Source organism: Doryrhamphus excisus, linkage group LG9 (genome assembly GCF_037039965.1).
Source record: "Doryrhamphus excisus strain RoL-2023G ecotype Guam linkage group LG9, RoL_Dexc_Guam_v1.1, whole genome shotgun sequence".
Lineage (NCBI taxonomy): Eukaryota > Metazoa > Chordata > Actinopteri > Syngnathiformes > Syngnathidae > Doryrhamphus > Doryrhamphus excisus.
In genome coordinates, this window is record NC_136365.1 from 3593572 (window position 1) to 3607471 (window position 13900).

The 13900-nt window shown below is 43.4% G+C and overlaps 1 protein-coding gene across 4 annotated transcripts in view; it reads left to right on the forward strand.

The window, feature by feature from the left end:
• crebbpa (CREB binding lysine acetyltransferase a) overlaps nt 1-13624 on the forward strand; it is a 29367-nt gene extending 15743 nt beyond the window's left edge. For 2 of the 4 annotated variants that reach the window (XM_078793210.1, XM_078793211.1), the window contains exons 13-31: nt 95-307; nt 849-1169; nt 1457-1636; nt 2076-2241; nt 2745-2863; nt 3126-3365; nt 3479-3567; nt 4588-4668; nt 4840-4896; nt 5810-5887; nt 5987-6054; nt 6281-6431; nt 7263-7409; nt 7515-7628; nt 7705-7870; nt 7979-8146; nt 8390-8551; nt 8732-9013; nt 10166-13624. In XM_078793210.1, the coding sequence (XP_078649336.1) occupies nt 95-307; nt 849-1169; nt 1457-1636; nt 2076-2241; nt 2745-2863; nt 3126-3365; nt 3479-3567; nt 4588-4668; nt 4840-4896; nt 5810-5887; nt 5987-6054; nt 6281-6431; nt 7263-7409; nt 7515-7628; nt 7705-7870; nt 7979-8146; nt 8390-8551; nt 8732-9013; nt 10166-12457 (5094 nt within the window). In that variant the 3' untranslated portion in view covers nt 12458-13624. The remainder of the gene's footprint in view (nt 1-94; nt 308-848; nt 1170-1456; nt 1637-2075; nt 2242-2744; nt 2864-3125; nt 3366-3478; nt 3568-4587; nt 4669-4839; nt 4897-5809; nt 5888-5986; nt 6055-6280; nt 6432-7262; nt 7410-7514; nt 7629-7704; nt 7871-7978; nt 8147-8389; nt 8552-8731; nt 9014-10165) is intronic. The other 2 variants (XM_058065283.2, XM_078793209.1) reach the window with 1 other exon arrangement.
• The last annotated feature ends 276 nt before the right edge of the window (nt 13625-13900 follow it).

The window sequence follows — 13900 nt, forward strand, 5'->3', positions numbered from 1 at the left end:
CTCATTTCATAGTATCTTATATAATATCATCACTAGTATGTTAGTAACGCAAGCTAAGACTGTGTTAACAGTCCCGTCTTCTTTTGCCGTCCAGGTGGGCATGTCACCCTCCAGAATGCCCCAAGCCCAGGGTATCATCGGCAGTCACAACAGTGGCAACATGGTGGGGCAAACAGCCAACCAGGGGCAGTTTATGGCTCAGACACAGTTCCCTCCAGGATCTACTGCTGTCTCTGCAACAGGAGCAATGAATGTCACTTTGGCACCTGGTATGGGTCAGCCACAAGCACAGGCTGCAGTGACCCAGGTGAGAGATAATGAGCGTTGTGAATATGAATGAAGTAACGTCCCACCCATAACATATTGCATTGTGTGAGCTATTGTATTATATTGTTTAATGAACCTTGAAAATTGGATGAGTAATTTTGCTAATATTTTTTGCCCACATGATAAATATGATGCGTGCATATTCCTAAAACATTCCTTTCCCATGCATTTCCCCAAATGTCTTCAACATGTTACTGCGGCATTCATATTAAATGTTTATGGCAACGAACACTTGACTGCTGATATGGACAAACTGAAACTTGTCAGCACCCAACGCAGACGTGTCTAATTGCTTCTCTTTTACAGTTGTGCTTCATGATTTTGCTCTTTGACCAATCATATGACTCAATAGACTTGATTTGTTTTTATTCTAAGGTGCTTTCACTATTTTCCAAAATGGTGGTGTTGTGTGACTGGTGTGGCGATTGTCTGTCTGATCTGTTAACTTTGTCTGTCTGCCTATCTTGTGTGCTTGTCCGCCTTCCTTTTGTGTGTGTCTTCTCCAGCACCAACAGCAACAGCAGCAGCAGCAGCAGAGCGCTAACCTCCCCATGAATGCACTTGGCCCCTCGCTGGGCCCGCAACTAGTCTCCTCCCAAACCCCCTTGCTCTCAACTCCTCCGCCTGCTCCCTCCTCCGCCTCCACAGCTGGGGCTGGCACTAACCCGCCCCTCCCCCAGTCGTCCAGCCGCAGTGCCACTCCCACCCAATCTGGTCTTACCCCTACCCAAGGTGCCACCGCACCCTGCCCCACTCAACCCCAAACCCAACCCCTGGAACTCCCCTCAACAGCACAGACGCAGCCCCTGCCTCAACCCTTGCCTCAGCCCCCTACCACACCGGTGAGCCTGAGCTTCTACGCATGCCCTCAACTCTGACCCCTGCAAACTCGCTGTCATGTTATCCACCCGTCCCATCAGCATCATCTCCCTTTTTGATAACTGCATTTCACCAGTCTTTGTAGCATCCATTACAACTGGATTGTTGCACCTTTTTTTCCACTTAGGGAAGCCATGAATTTTATATGGGAGTCTTCATCTACTGTATGTTGTAGTTTCAGCTCTGCATGCAACTACCCAGTTGAGCCGCCACATGTACAGCACGTCTTTTTTCTTTCTTTTGCGTGCAGCTGTCTCAACCAGGGCCCAATCTGGACAACCGTGTGCCTACGCCGGCCTCGGCTGCTAGCGCTGACCTGCACTCACAGCACGCCACAGCAGATCTGCCTGTCAAGGAGGTCAAAGTAGATGCGCATCATGAACAACAGGAGTTTGAGGCCGCTGGCGGCAAAACTGAACCCAAGATGGAGGTGGGTTCAGACCATAACTTTAACTGCACTTTATATATGATTTATTGGTATGTTTGATTCTTGATTCTTCACGTTGGAAATATCAAAATTTAAGACATTTGAAAAATTGCATTTGTGCAGAATCAAATTTTGCACTTTCGAGTCTTTCAAGTGCAAAAAGAAGAAATGGGAGTGGGACAAAATGGCAAAAGCAATTTATTGCAAACAACCATTGAACTGAAATAGGCTTTTCTTGAGTTGATAAAAAATGTAAGACCACAGCCTTCAAAAGCCAAAATCTGGCTTCCATGTCAGTATCTGATTGACCGCCAAGACACGGAATGATTCTCAGCCCAAATGAAGGTTGTTGAGTACAGCCTAATAACCATTAGACGCCATCTGCAAGGCGAGGATTTTTAAGGGCTTTTTTAAAATTGTGTTGTCTGCCTTTTGTTTGTAGACTGATGAAGACACAAGTTCTTCCTTGGTGAAGAAGGAGGAGCCAGAGGCAAAGCAGGAGCCAATGGAGGTCGAGGAGAAAAAGCTTGAACTGAAAACAGAGTCTAAAGAAGAGGAGGTAGAGGGAACCAACAGAACAACCTCCTCATCCCCTTCTCGAAAGAAAGGTCAGTCTCCAATGCCATGCAAATTTATGTCCAGAAGAACATGGGGGTGGACTACACCGATGATAATTTAATGTTCTTCTTCTGTTGAGAGTGTTGACCGTTTTTTTGGGAAACTATTTTAGCAACAAAAACACAGGTTTAGATTTATTCACAAAGCACACAGAATTAGATTAGAAGCCTCCTTTAGTTTGTCAATCAATTCATAACAGCCACACCATTATTCCACAATACTGAGGCTGACAAGACCTTTGTTATCCAATATCTTTGTCTTTGTTCTCTGCTCATTGCAGGTAAGACTGATTTATGTATATCAAAAGCAGTGGTGTATACATGACCACTTTATCATAGAAATAGTGACTTATCTAGCTAGCAATCCATCTACAAGTCTCAATAAGACACCTGGATACATACTAACAAACATTTCTTCTGTACATTTCATTTTTATTTTCATCTTACTGCATGCATGTAATTTTTTTGTCTTTATTTCATTTCTCTTCCTCCAGTCTTTAAGCCAGAGGAGTTGCGCCAGGCCCTGATGCCGACTTTAGAATCGCTCTACAGACAGGATTCAGAGTCATTGCCTTTCAGACAGCCAGTAGACCCCATGCTACTGTGTATTCCGGTAGGTAGCACACGGAAAGAAAAAAAAAAAACAATTAACCAATCATGTCTCATAACTAGGATGCAATTTGTGTTTTTAGAGATGGGCCTAATTAACGCAATTTTCATCCTAAACAATCACACAGAATTTATAGTTTAACTCTATAGTTAAATCAATAGAAAGCAGTATAAATAGAATGATTACTATTTTGCACTAGAAAATGGAACTTTGTGTTGCTGTCCTGCTCTGTAACACCAAACCTGTCCTTTTATCTTTTTTGTAGGACTACTTTGACATTGTGAAAAACCCGATAGATCTGTCCACAATAAAACGCAAACTGGACACAGGCCAATACCAAGATCCTTGGCAATATGTTGATGATGTCTGGCTAATGTTTAACAACGCCTGGCTATACAACCGCAAGACATCCCGTGTGTACAAGTGCTGCTCCAAGCTGGCCGAGGTGTTTGAGGCAGAGATTGACCCTGTCATGCAAAGCCTGGGCTACTGCTGTGGGAGGAAGGTATGTTCAAGCTGGCAAACTAATTGGTGTAATGCTGACGTAGAAACGTGTACTGTTAATTATTATATACATTCATTTTGTAATGGTAAATTCTTTGTTCATTTTTTTTGTAGTATGAGTTTTCCCCTCAAACCCTCTGTTGCTATGGGAAACAGCTATGCACCATTCCAACTGGAGGCACGTACTACAGTTATCAGAACAGGTATCCATCACACAAATTCTGTGCTGTGACAGGCTATAAATGCAACTGTTTGAATCACGTCTATGACCTGCTGTCTGTCATTTAGTAATCTTTCAAAACCACATTATTGTGGTATTTCTTATCACATTTGTATTAATGCACAAAAGGAAAAAGAACTAGTTATGCAACTACGGCAGAAGAATAATAGGCCGACAAATAATGCTTCTCATAAAAAAGTTTAAGACATTCATTCATTTTCTACCGCTTATCCTCACGAGGGTTGCGGGGGTGCTGGAGCCTATCCCAGCTGTCTTCAGGCAAGAGGCGGGGTACACCCTGGACTGGTCGCCAGCCAATCACAGGGCACATATAGACAAAACAACCTTTTACACTCACATTCATACCTATGGACAATTTGGAGTCGCCAGAGTACCCGGAGTCCTTTATAAATTACTTCTGCCAGAGGAATGCCGTCATTCTTTTGGAACATTCTGCATGTTCCCCTGATCTAAATCCAATTGAGGACATTTGGGGATGGATGGCAAGGGAAGTTTACAAAAAATAGATATGACTTCCAGACAGTGAAGCCATCTTCGTTTCTTCGAGCACATTCCCAGCAGCTTTGCTTACTCAAAAAATGTTGTCTCATTCACTTTTCTTCTTTTTGCATTTTGACAGTCTACTTAGAACCTCTTTAAGATCCAACAGTTCAAAATCTGGCTTTTTAAAATTTTTGAACTGGTCTTAAAATTTCGATCATGAATGTACAACCTAATAGCATCCATCATTTGCAGATCTGATCCACTGCATTGTTTGAGCCGTATTCCATTGCACCCCCTGCAGTATGAACCTTGTAATGACAGTCAATTTCTCCAATTTAGCATCACAGCAGTAGTCTTCTCCTCCCTATACACATTTGTACAGGCCGACAATTGTAAATTCATGCATTCCTGTATTCATTTAGGAACTGGCACAGCTACCCACAACATTTAAACTAGCCAATCGTCAAATGCACTTCAAATATTGAATGTATTCCTTCAGGTACCATTTCTGTGAGAAGTGCTTCAATGAGATTCAGGGAGAGAGCGTGACGTTAGGAGATGATCCTGCACAGCCACAGACGTAAGCAATCAAACTGATCATTTTGTTTATCTACCTGTGACAATATACGTACATAGTGAGAAAAACACTACTGCTAAATAGCTTTTTTTGCAATGAGCTTTTATACTTGTCAGTGCAATTATTTTGGAACCTCATTCCTTCTTACTGTTTTCTGTTTGTTCTTCACTTCAGGATGATATCAAAAGACCAGTTTGAAAAAAAGAAGAACGATGTACTGGAGCCCGAGCCGTAAGTGGACACACTGCTTGGTCCATTTCCAACTCCCCAATAGAGCGAAATGATATTGTCTAAAATCCATGTAGCAATACATATTGCAGCCTCTTGCGATAACAATATATAACACGATATATTAGTTGACATATAAGTCACAATAGAACCATTTCAATACAGGTTACAAAGGCTCCGCCTCTGCGGATATATGTGGTAACTTATTGCCTCATTTCCACTTTTTGGACGTTTGCATTCACAATGTATTTGCCGTTGTATGATTCTCTCTCTCTCTCTCGCTCTAGAATTTTATTAATTGACTTGGTAATTTCCTGTTCATAGCTGGTCACTCTCTGGTTGTAGTGTGGTTCCAGCTAGACTTCTGTTAATGTGTATAAAGCGTTTTTTCTTTGTTTTTTTTTTTGCTACTTTTATTTTCAAACTTTAGTGATGGCATGGCTTCTTTATCTTAGCTTTGCTCTATTCCTCGTCATCCTCCTGTGATTATGGTACTTGTAAGAAATGTAGTTTTTTTTTCCGCCGTGGAGTAGAGGACAAGTACATTCATAGAGCTGCTCGGCACTCTGGAAGAACCCGCTGCAGCCGCTAGCTACAGCGTACACCATTTCATTGATGATGCATTGCAGCTTGTCTCTCTCAATTTTTGCTGGACACGGTTTAATTGCGTCAACATGCATTATTGCGATGGAATTAAAATCTCTATTGTATGCCAAAAAACGAACATACTGTCCAGTGACGTTGCAAAAACAAAATCTTTGGCACTTGCATTGGCTGCCTTTCAAGTATGCAGTGATTGCAGGAGCAAAACGATGAATGGATGAATGGATATGTTGGCTACAACACTTGTCTCAGCAGCAGTTAATATTCACACAATGGACAATTGTAACTTTGCCCCATATTTCCTTCTCCTCAGGTTTGTTGAATGTAAAGATTGTGGACGTAAAATGCACCAGATATGCGTCTTGCACTACGAGGTTATTTGGCCGTCTGGGTGAGAAACATAACATGTCTTATTATGACATGAATGCATGTCATACATCTCATCAGTGTAATTAAAGGATATTTATTCTCTCACCGTCGCTGTCAACAGATTCATCTGTGGCAACTGTTTGACGAAAAGTGGAAAAACTCGGAAGGACAACAAATTCTCTGCAAAAAGTGGGTTCTTTTTTCTGTTTTATTGAAATCTCAGCTCTTTAATTCAGTCGTATTGCATCAACTTTTTCTTGCAGTGTGATATAGTTATGATGTGGTTTCAGTGAATTTCTTCATTCCTCTTCATTGTTGCCTTAACTTAAGTACTACAAGCAGTCTTGCAAAAAATATCTTGGAAAAATTCTTCAAAGTTCTCAAAAATGTCTCCGTGTGTGTGTGTTCACTTCAGGGCTGCAGTCGACACGATTGGGAATGTATATCGAGGATCGCGTCAATAAATTTCTGAAGAGACAGAACCACCCAGAGGCCGGAGAGGTGTTTGTGCGGGTGGTTGCGAGCTCTGACAAAACGGTGGAGGTCAAACCAGGCATGAAAGCTAGGTGAGAGCATGACTGACCAGAAACGGTCTGCTTAGTCGTTTTATTTTTAGTTGCCTAGTTAAAAACTAAAACAGCAATGTTGCAGGTACATTACCAGACAAGGGTTTACCTTTTTTATGTGTCAAAACCTTGCAGTCATTTCATCACATACACAATATTAGGACACTGGGCTGTTTTTTGCAGGTTGGTAGACTCAAGAGTTTTTTTTTTTTCTACTTTTTGTGAAGGTTTTCCAAATTTCCCTCAGTAGTCACACAAGTCAAGTAATTCCTGTTTTTTGTCCTCTTAATTTACGCTCATTATTTTTTATTTTGAAGCACAAAATAGGTTTTTTTTCGCCCTCTCAGGGGGAGGCATGACAGAAAATAATTGGCAACCACTGCTCTTCTCACACAATGGTTAGGAATCGTAAACAAATGTGGCTTTGCTAGCAAGTAAACAGAGTAGCACAGCTTGGGGTAGGGCAGAGCGCTTAGACGCCCATATAAGCACAGACACGCCCATATACGTAAGGACGTCCTTCCCTCGGTGACATCAGTTTTACAACGCCTTTTGAACCCTCATTAACTGATACTTTGGCATTGTTTAACACGAGAATACAACATTCTAACTACATTTATAGGCCGGAAAAGTTGAAAAAGCATGTTAGGGTCCCCTTTAACATTAACTCCTTGTCAAAATACATAAAGGAAATTATTACGCATGGGAAACTCTGTTGTGTTTTAAACATTTTATGTTGTGTATGTAGTCCATCTAATGCAAAATATATTTGAGATTCAAATTTTCACACTTATAGCATTTTTCTTTTTAACTGTCTGTTGATTATTTCAGATTTGTGGACACGGGTGAAATGCCCGAGACATTTCCCTACAGAACCAAAGCACTTTTCGCCTTTGAAGAGATTGATGGCGTCGACGTGTGCTTCTTTGGCATGCATGTGCAGGAGTACGGGTCTGAATGCCCATTTCCTAACACCAGGTCTGCGCTAGTTTTGTTCAATTAATGTATTTATTTTTTATGATCGTGTGCGGTGCCTAATTTATTTACGCTTTTATTGCTCCTCCTTTTTTTTTTTTTTTGCAGACGAGTCTACATATCATACCTTGACAGTATTCACTTCTTCAAACCACGACTTTTACGAACAGCAGTGTACCATGAGATCCTCATCGGTTATCTAGAATACGCCAAGAAACTTGGGTAATTCTCAGATAATTAAACTATAATCACATCAACAATAATTCTCAGGTATAAAACACTGTCTTTGCTTCTGAAGCTATGCCCAAGGTCACATCTGGGCATGTCCTCCAAGTGAGGGCGATGACTACATCTTCCACTGCCATCCACCCGAGCAGAAGATTCCCAAACCTAAGCGGCTTCAGGACTGGTATCGGAAAATGCTAGACAAGGCTTTTGGAGAAAGGATCCTGCATGACTATAAGGTAAGTCAATCTTTTCTCCGGAATACTTAAAAAGGTTTACTTCAGAGTTGTGTTTAAAATATAATTTTGATGGTCTCAAATGAATTATGCCTTTTGTCTATTGTTCAGGATATCTTCAAACAGGCAACCGAGGACCGTCTAACCAGCGCCAATGAGCTACCCTATTTTGAAGGGGATTTCTGGCCTAATGTGCTTGAAGAAAGCATCAAGGAGCTGGAGCAGGAGGAGGAGGAGAGGAAGAAGGAGGAGAACACTGCTGCCTCTGAAACTCCTGAGGTGTGTGTCCGGCAATTTTGTTATTTGTATTTTTTTTTTTTTTACAGTAGATTACATCACAGCTTTAAGTAACCAACATCCAACACTATCCAGTTATGCATCCGCTTCCTATGTTTTTTTTTTTTTCTGTGGAGCAATTTTATTTGACGTGTGTTTTCTTAACGTCCTTGAGACGTTAACGCTTGAATCAAATCATCGTAGTTTTCTGATAACTCACTGCTTGTCACTGTGTCTTACTCTCAGGGTACTCCGGGCGACAGCAAAAATGCAAAGAAGAAAAACAACAAGAAGACAAATAAAAACAAGAGCAGTTTGAGCCGAGCCAATAAGAAGAAGCCTGGAATGCCAAATGTAGCTAATGATCTGTCCCAGAAGCTTTATGCCACCATGGAGAAGCACAAAGAGGTCAGACTTGCTTAGCTTTGCACCATTTACAGCTAACAAAGTTTTTCACCTAAACCACTAGTTTCAATTGTGCACATACATTTTGATGCATCGTTGCATGTTAATTGAACATACATTTAACTGATTCAAAAGTATATTTTTTTAACACGTAACCTGTAAGAATTTCTTTATCTGCCATAGGTCTTCTTTGTAATCCACCTCCACTCTGGTCCTATGATCAACACCTTGCCTCCAATCATTGACCCTGACCCCTTGCTTTCCTGTGACCTGATGGATGGCCGTGATGCTTTCCTGACGCTGGCCAGGGACAAACATTGGGAGTTCAGCTCTCTGAGGAGGTGCAAGTGGAGCACGATGTGCATGCTGGTCGAGCTGCACAACCAGGGACAGGACCGCTTTGTCTATACTTGCAATGAGTGCAAGCACCATGTTGAGACACGCTGGCACTGCACTGTTTGTGAGGTGGGTTACCATTTTGACAAATACGCTATTTAATACTGATCATTTTGTCAAAGTAATTCTCTCAGTGCGTGTCACTGAGACCAGGGGTTCTTAACCTTTTTTACTTTGAGGCCCGTTTTTTTAAGTGCAGAGTAGCCCGGGGCCCATGAAATATTAACACTGTATAGATTTAATTGATCTCAATTTGTTTTCAATAATAAATCAAACCACTCAGTTTAACAAGCTAAAACCTAAATATGGTTTAATGAATGAATAACATGACATTATAAAATGTGATCATCACAAAGATTTTTATTAAACCCATCTTCACTTTTGCTAATAATTCATGGAACAAATCAAGCATGAAAAAAATGTAAAGGCTTAAGTCAAGCTTATTAATAAAAAAGACCCAATATTTTGATTTTACTTTTAACTAAAAAAATTCCGCCATCGGTGATTGGTTGCCGACCAGTCCAGGGTGTACCCCGCCTTTCTTCCAAAGACAGCTGGCATAGGCTCCAGCACCCCCTGTCACCCTTGTGAGGATAAGCGGTAGAAAATGATTTAATGAATGAAAAATAAATCAATTTAAAATATACATTATATATTTTTAATTTAAACTGTAAATAAAACTTGAAGTGCAAATAACGCAATAGCCTTATAATTAGCAAATAAATTTCATTGCTTCAGCAGGCTTAATTTTTGCATGGCAGAACCAGATGTTGCTATTCCTCCATTTACAAAGCCGTACTTGATGAAGTCAAGACTGCGTAAAATGGAGTCTTTTGGCACTACTTTTGTCTGTTTTTTTTGTTTTAAAAACGTATCCATTGCTAGTTGTAGTTGAATGTCATCTTCTGTGAGCTTGTTAAACAACTGACTGGCACATTACCGCCACCATCTGGTCGGAAGCTGCACTGTAACTGAGCGTCTCATGGATAACATACAGTAGCATAGCGGCTAGCCTATCTCTGGTGTCTTCAGTTGATAACCTACTACGCAGTCCCACGGCTCTCGTGGCCCACTGGGGCAAAACTCAAAGTTGTTTGCGGCCCTATAGGTGGCGCTTGAGGCCCAAGTTTGGGCTGCGGCCCCATGGTTAAGAATCACTGACTTGGATGACAAAGAAAATAATCTTTACTTACTATGTCCATTTCTCTTCATTTTTTGCAGGACTTTGATCTTTGCATTAATTGTTATAACGCAAAGGGCCATGAGCACCAGATGGTGAAATGGGGTCTCGGCCTGGATGACGACAACAACAGCCAAGGTGGCGAGGCCTCAAAGAGCCCACAGGAAAGCCGGCGTTTGAGCATTCAACGTTGCATCCAGTCTCTAGTCCACGCTTGTCAGTGTCGCAATGCCAACTGTTCCCTGCCGTCCTGCCAGAAGATGAAGCGAGTCGTGCAGCACACCAAGTTCTGCAAACGGAAAACGAACGGTGGCTGTCCTGTATGCAAGCAGCTTATTGCTTTATGCTGTTACCATGCAAAAAACTGTCAAGAGAACAAGTGTCCTGTCCCATTTTGCCTGAATATCAAGCACAAGCTTCGCCAGCAGCAGCTGCAACACCGGCTTCAGCAGGCTCAGTTGATGAGGAGAAGAATGGCTACCATGCAAGGCAGAACCATGCCGCTACCGTCTCCGCCTGCATCGGCTGCTCCAAGTACTCCTACGTCCCACGCCCAGCCCAGCACACCTCACACACCACAGCAGCCGCTCTCCAATCAGCCCCAGACCCCCAACTCGGCAGGTGTCATGTCCCCTTCTTTCCCGAATGCGCCACGCAATGGACAGCCTCAGTCAGCTGTGTCCCAGGGTAAGCCAGGCCCCCATGCCTCACCGCTACACCAGCAGCAGTCTCCTATTCCCCAGCCGCCTCAGCCGCAACAAATCCAACAGCAGCCTCCCATGGCTGCTGTCAAGATGGCACGGCACATCGAATTGATGGCACAGGCCCAGCAGAACCAGCAAAACTATCTGGTCAACATGAACGGCTTGCCCATGAATCCCCAGCAGCCACAGCAGCGCATGGCAGGACCAATGCAACCACCCATGCAGATGGTATCGGGGCCCAGGGGACCACAGGTCATGCAACCAAACATGGCCCCAGGTCAGTGGCCTGCGGCTGCAGGGCCCATGCAGGCGACACAGACTCAACAAACAGGCCTCGTCCCAGGCCAGACCTCCCCACAGGCCATGACCATGCAGAGAGCCATGATGCCCCCAGGACAGCAACCTCAGGGTCAGAGAATGCTCATACCACAGCAGCCTGGTGCACGGCCACAGGTACCGCAAAGGCCTGGTGCTATAGCCCCCAACGCCCTCCACGATCTTCTGCGTACTCTCAAGTCTCCTAGCTCCCCTCAGCAGCAACAGCAAGTCCTCAACATCCTCAAATCAAACCCTCAGCTTATGGCTGCTTTCATCAAACAACGAACAGCCAAGTATCACGCCAACCAGCCGCAGCCGCCGCAGCAGCAGCAAGCGGGTCAACAACAACAGCAACAGCAGCAGCAGCAGCCTGGTTTGCCCCCAATGCAGGCCATGGCCATATCAGGGGGTACTGTGCAAAGGCCAGGAATGCCGTCTCAACAACCTCAGCAGCCTCCTGCTCAGGGTATGGCAGCGTTGGGGGCTCAAGGACAGCTGATGAACCCAGCACATACAGAGCTCTATCGCCGGCAAATCGTGAGACAGCAGCAGCAACAGCAACAACAACAGCAACAACAGCACCAACAACAACAGCAGCAGCAGGGGGTGATGCCGCAGGGCCACCCTGGCCAGTTCCCTGCCCAGACGCAGGCTACAGCAGCTACATACTCTCCGCTCCGCATACAGCAACAGCAGCAGATACAAGCCATGCAAGCAGGCGCAGGAACAGCTGGAGGGCCCATGGGCCAACTCCCGCCCATGGCGCAGATGGCCCAGCCAGGTATGGGAATGGACCCTGCTCAGAGTCTACTACATCAACGGATGCTTCAGCAGCAGCAGCAGCAACAACTTCCTCAGCAGCAGGCCGTCCTCAAGCAACAGATGGGCTCTCCCGCCCAGCCCAGCCCCATGAGCCCCCAAACCCACTTGCTTTCCGGGCAGGGTGGACCTCATCTCCCTGGTCAGCCCGCACTAGCTAACAGTCTCAGCAACCAAGTCCGCTCCCCTGCACCAGTCCAGTCCCCCTGTCCACCCTCGCAGCAACCGCCACATTCCAGTCCCTCGCCGCAGATTCAGAACCAGCCTCAGCCTTCACCGCAACACCCGCCCCCGTCTCATTCAAGCTCTCCTCATCCAGGACTTGGGGGCTCTCTATCAGGGTCCTTGGAACAGGCGCACTTGGGGACACCAGAACAAAGCGCCATGCTACCACAGCTTAATCCTCCCAACAGAGGGGTACTAAATAGTGACTTGAGCATGGTGGGAGATGCTACAGGAGACACTCTAGAGAAGTTTGTGGAGGGATTGTAGCATTTCTGCTGGGAAATGAAGAACCCTCCCCCAAATCGTCCTAATTTCCCCTCAGACTCTTTATCTAAGAGGGTTTTGTTTGTTCTTTCTACTATTGAGATTGTTTTTGTACCTGTTATAAAAGCTGTTTTCAAAACAAAAAGAGAATTGGTAAAGGAAAATAAAAGTCCAACACCCCCTTGGGAATATAATATTCCCTAGTTAAGGATTTTTTTTCTTCCTGAAGATATTGAGGGATTAAGTCACAAAGAATATATTTTTTGGTTGAGACCAAATGTGTTCAATACTCAATTTATTTTTGGTTGGTTCTTGGTATGATTTCATGCCTTTCTCTTTTATTTTTATTTTTAAAGAAAATGTACAATTGCATTATATTATTCATATCTTTTCTACCATTAGCGGAAAATAATTTGTGTTTAAGTTTGTCTGGGAGCTGGGCCAGGTTTATGTTCTATCGTCAAGCTGTTATTCCTGGCATTTGTAGTCATGTGTTGTATCATTACTCCAAGATGAGGTGTTGAGGGACTGAGACCTCTCTGTGTGTATGAAGGAGCACTCTGTTGTATTCAAATAGGAAATGGACTGTGGTAGGTGGTTCACACAGACATGTATACAGGTGCACATGAAGACACCGACGCAAACCTCACGCTCACTAAAAGAAATCATAGATCCTACTGGTTTCACAAACTCCCCAAAAACTACAGTCTACATCTCATGGCTTGGACATTGGAAGCTCTGTTTTGCAGGTGTAGAAAAAAATGTTGCTTTGACATAAAAAAAAAATGATTTGTCATGATTTTTGTCATACAAATGTAAAGTGTAAAGAGAGTGTGAGAAAGAGAGCGCCCCCCCCCCCCCCCCCAAAAGCTGAGGTGGAATGATTATCAACAGTGGTGCTGCATCTGCGGTGATGGCCCACCCTCAAAACTATACACTAAAGGTGCATTTGAAGAATGGAGGCACTTTCAAGGTTCACCTGGAGTAATCAACCTGCATTCCTCTCACAAGAAACTTGAATGGGCAGGGGGTCACTGCTTTTTCTCCTATTGTAAATTCAGTTAAGCAAAATACTATAAATATAAGGAAGAATGAAAACACTGTACAAACTGGCAAATGGCTCATTTCTTACTCTTACCATATTGTTAAATAAACTGTGCAACAGAAGAACTACAGTACTCTGTTGAGTAAATCATAAGGCTTTGCTTACATTTCTGATGAATTTGTTTCTCTCGTTACACTTGTTGCCACTCAGCAGCTATAGGCATATGAATAGAGGATGATAGAAATACACCCATCAGAATATATTTGTATACAAGTATTGAATTTTTTTTCAGCCACTTGAAATTAACTAGGTTACAAATGTTGAAAGTGTTTTTGAATGCAGTCGAGGACTTATTTCAAGTACTTTTTATCATTTTAAGCATAAAGACAGCAGCTGAGCAC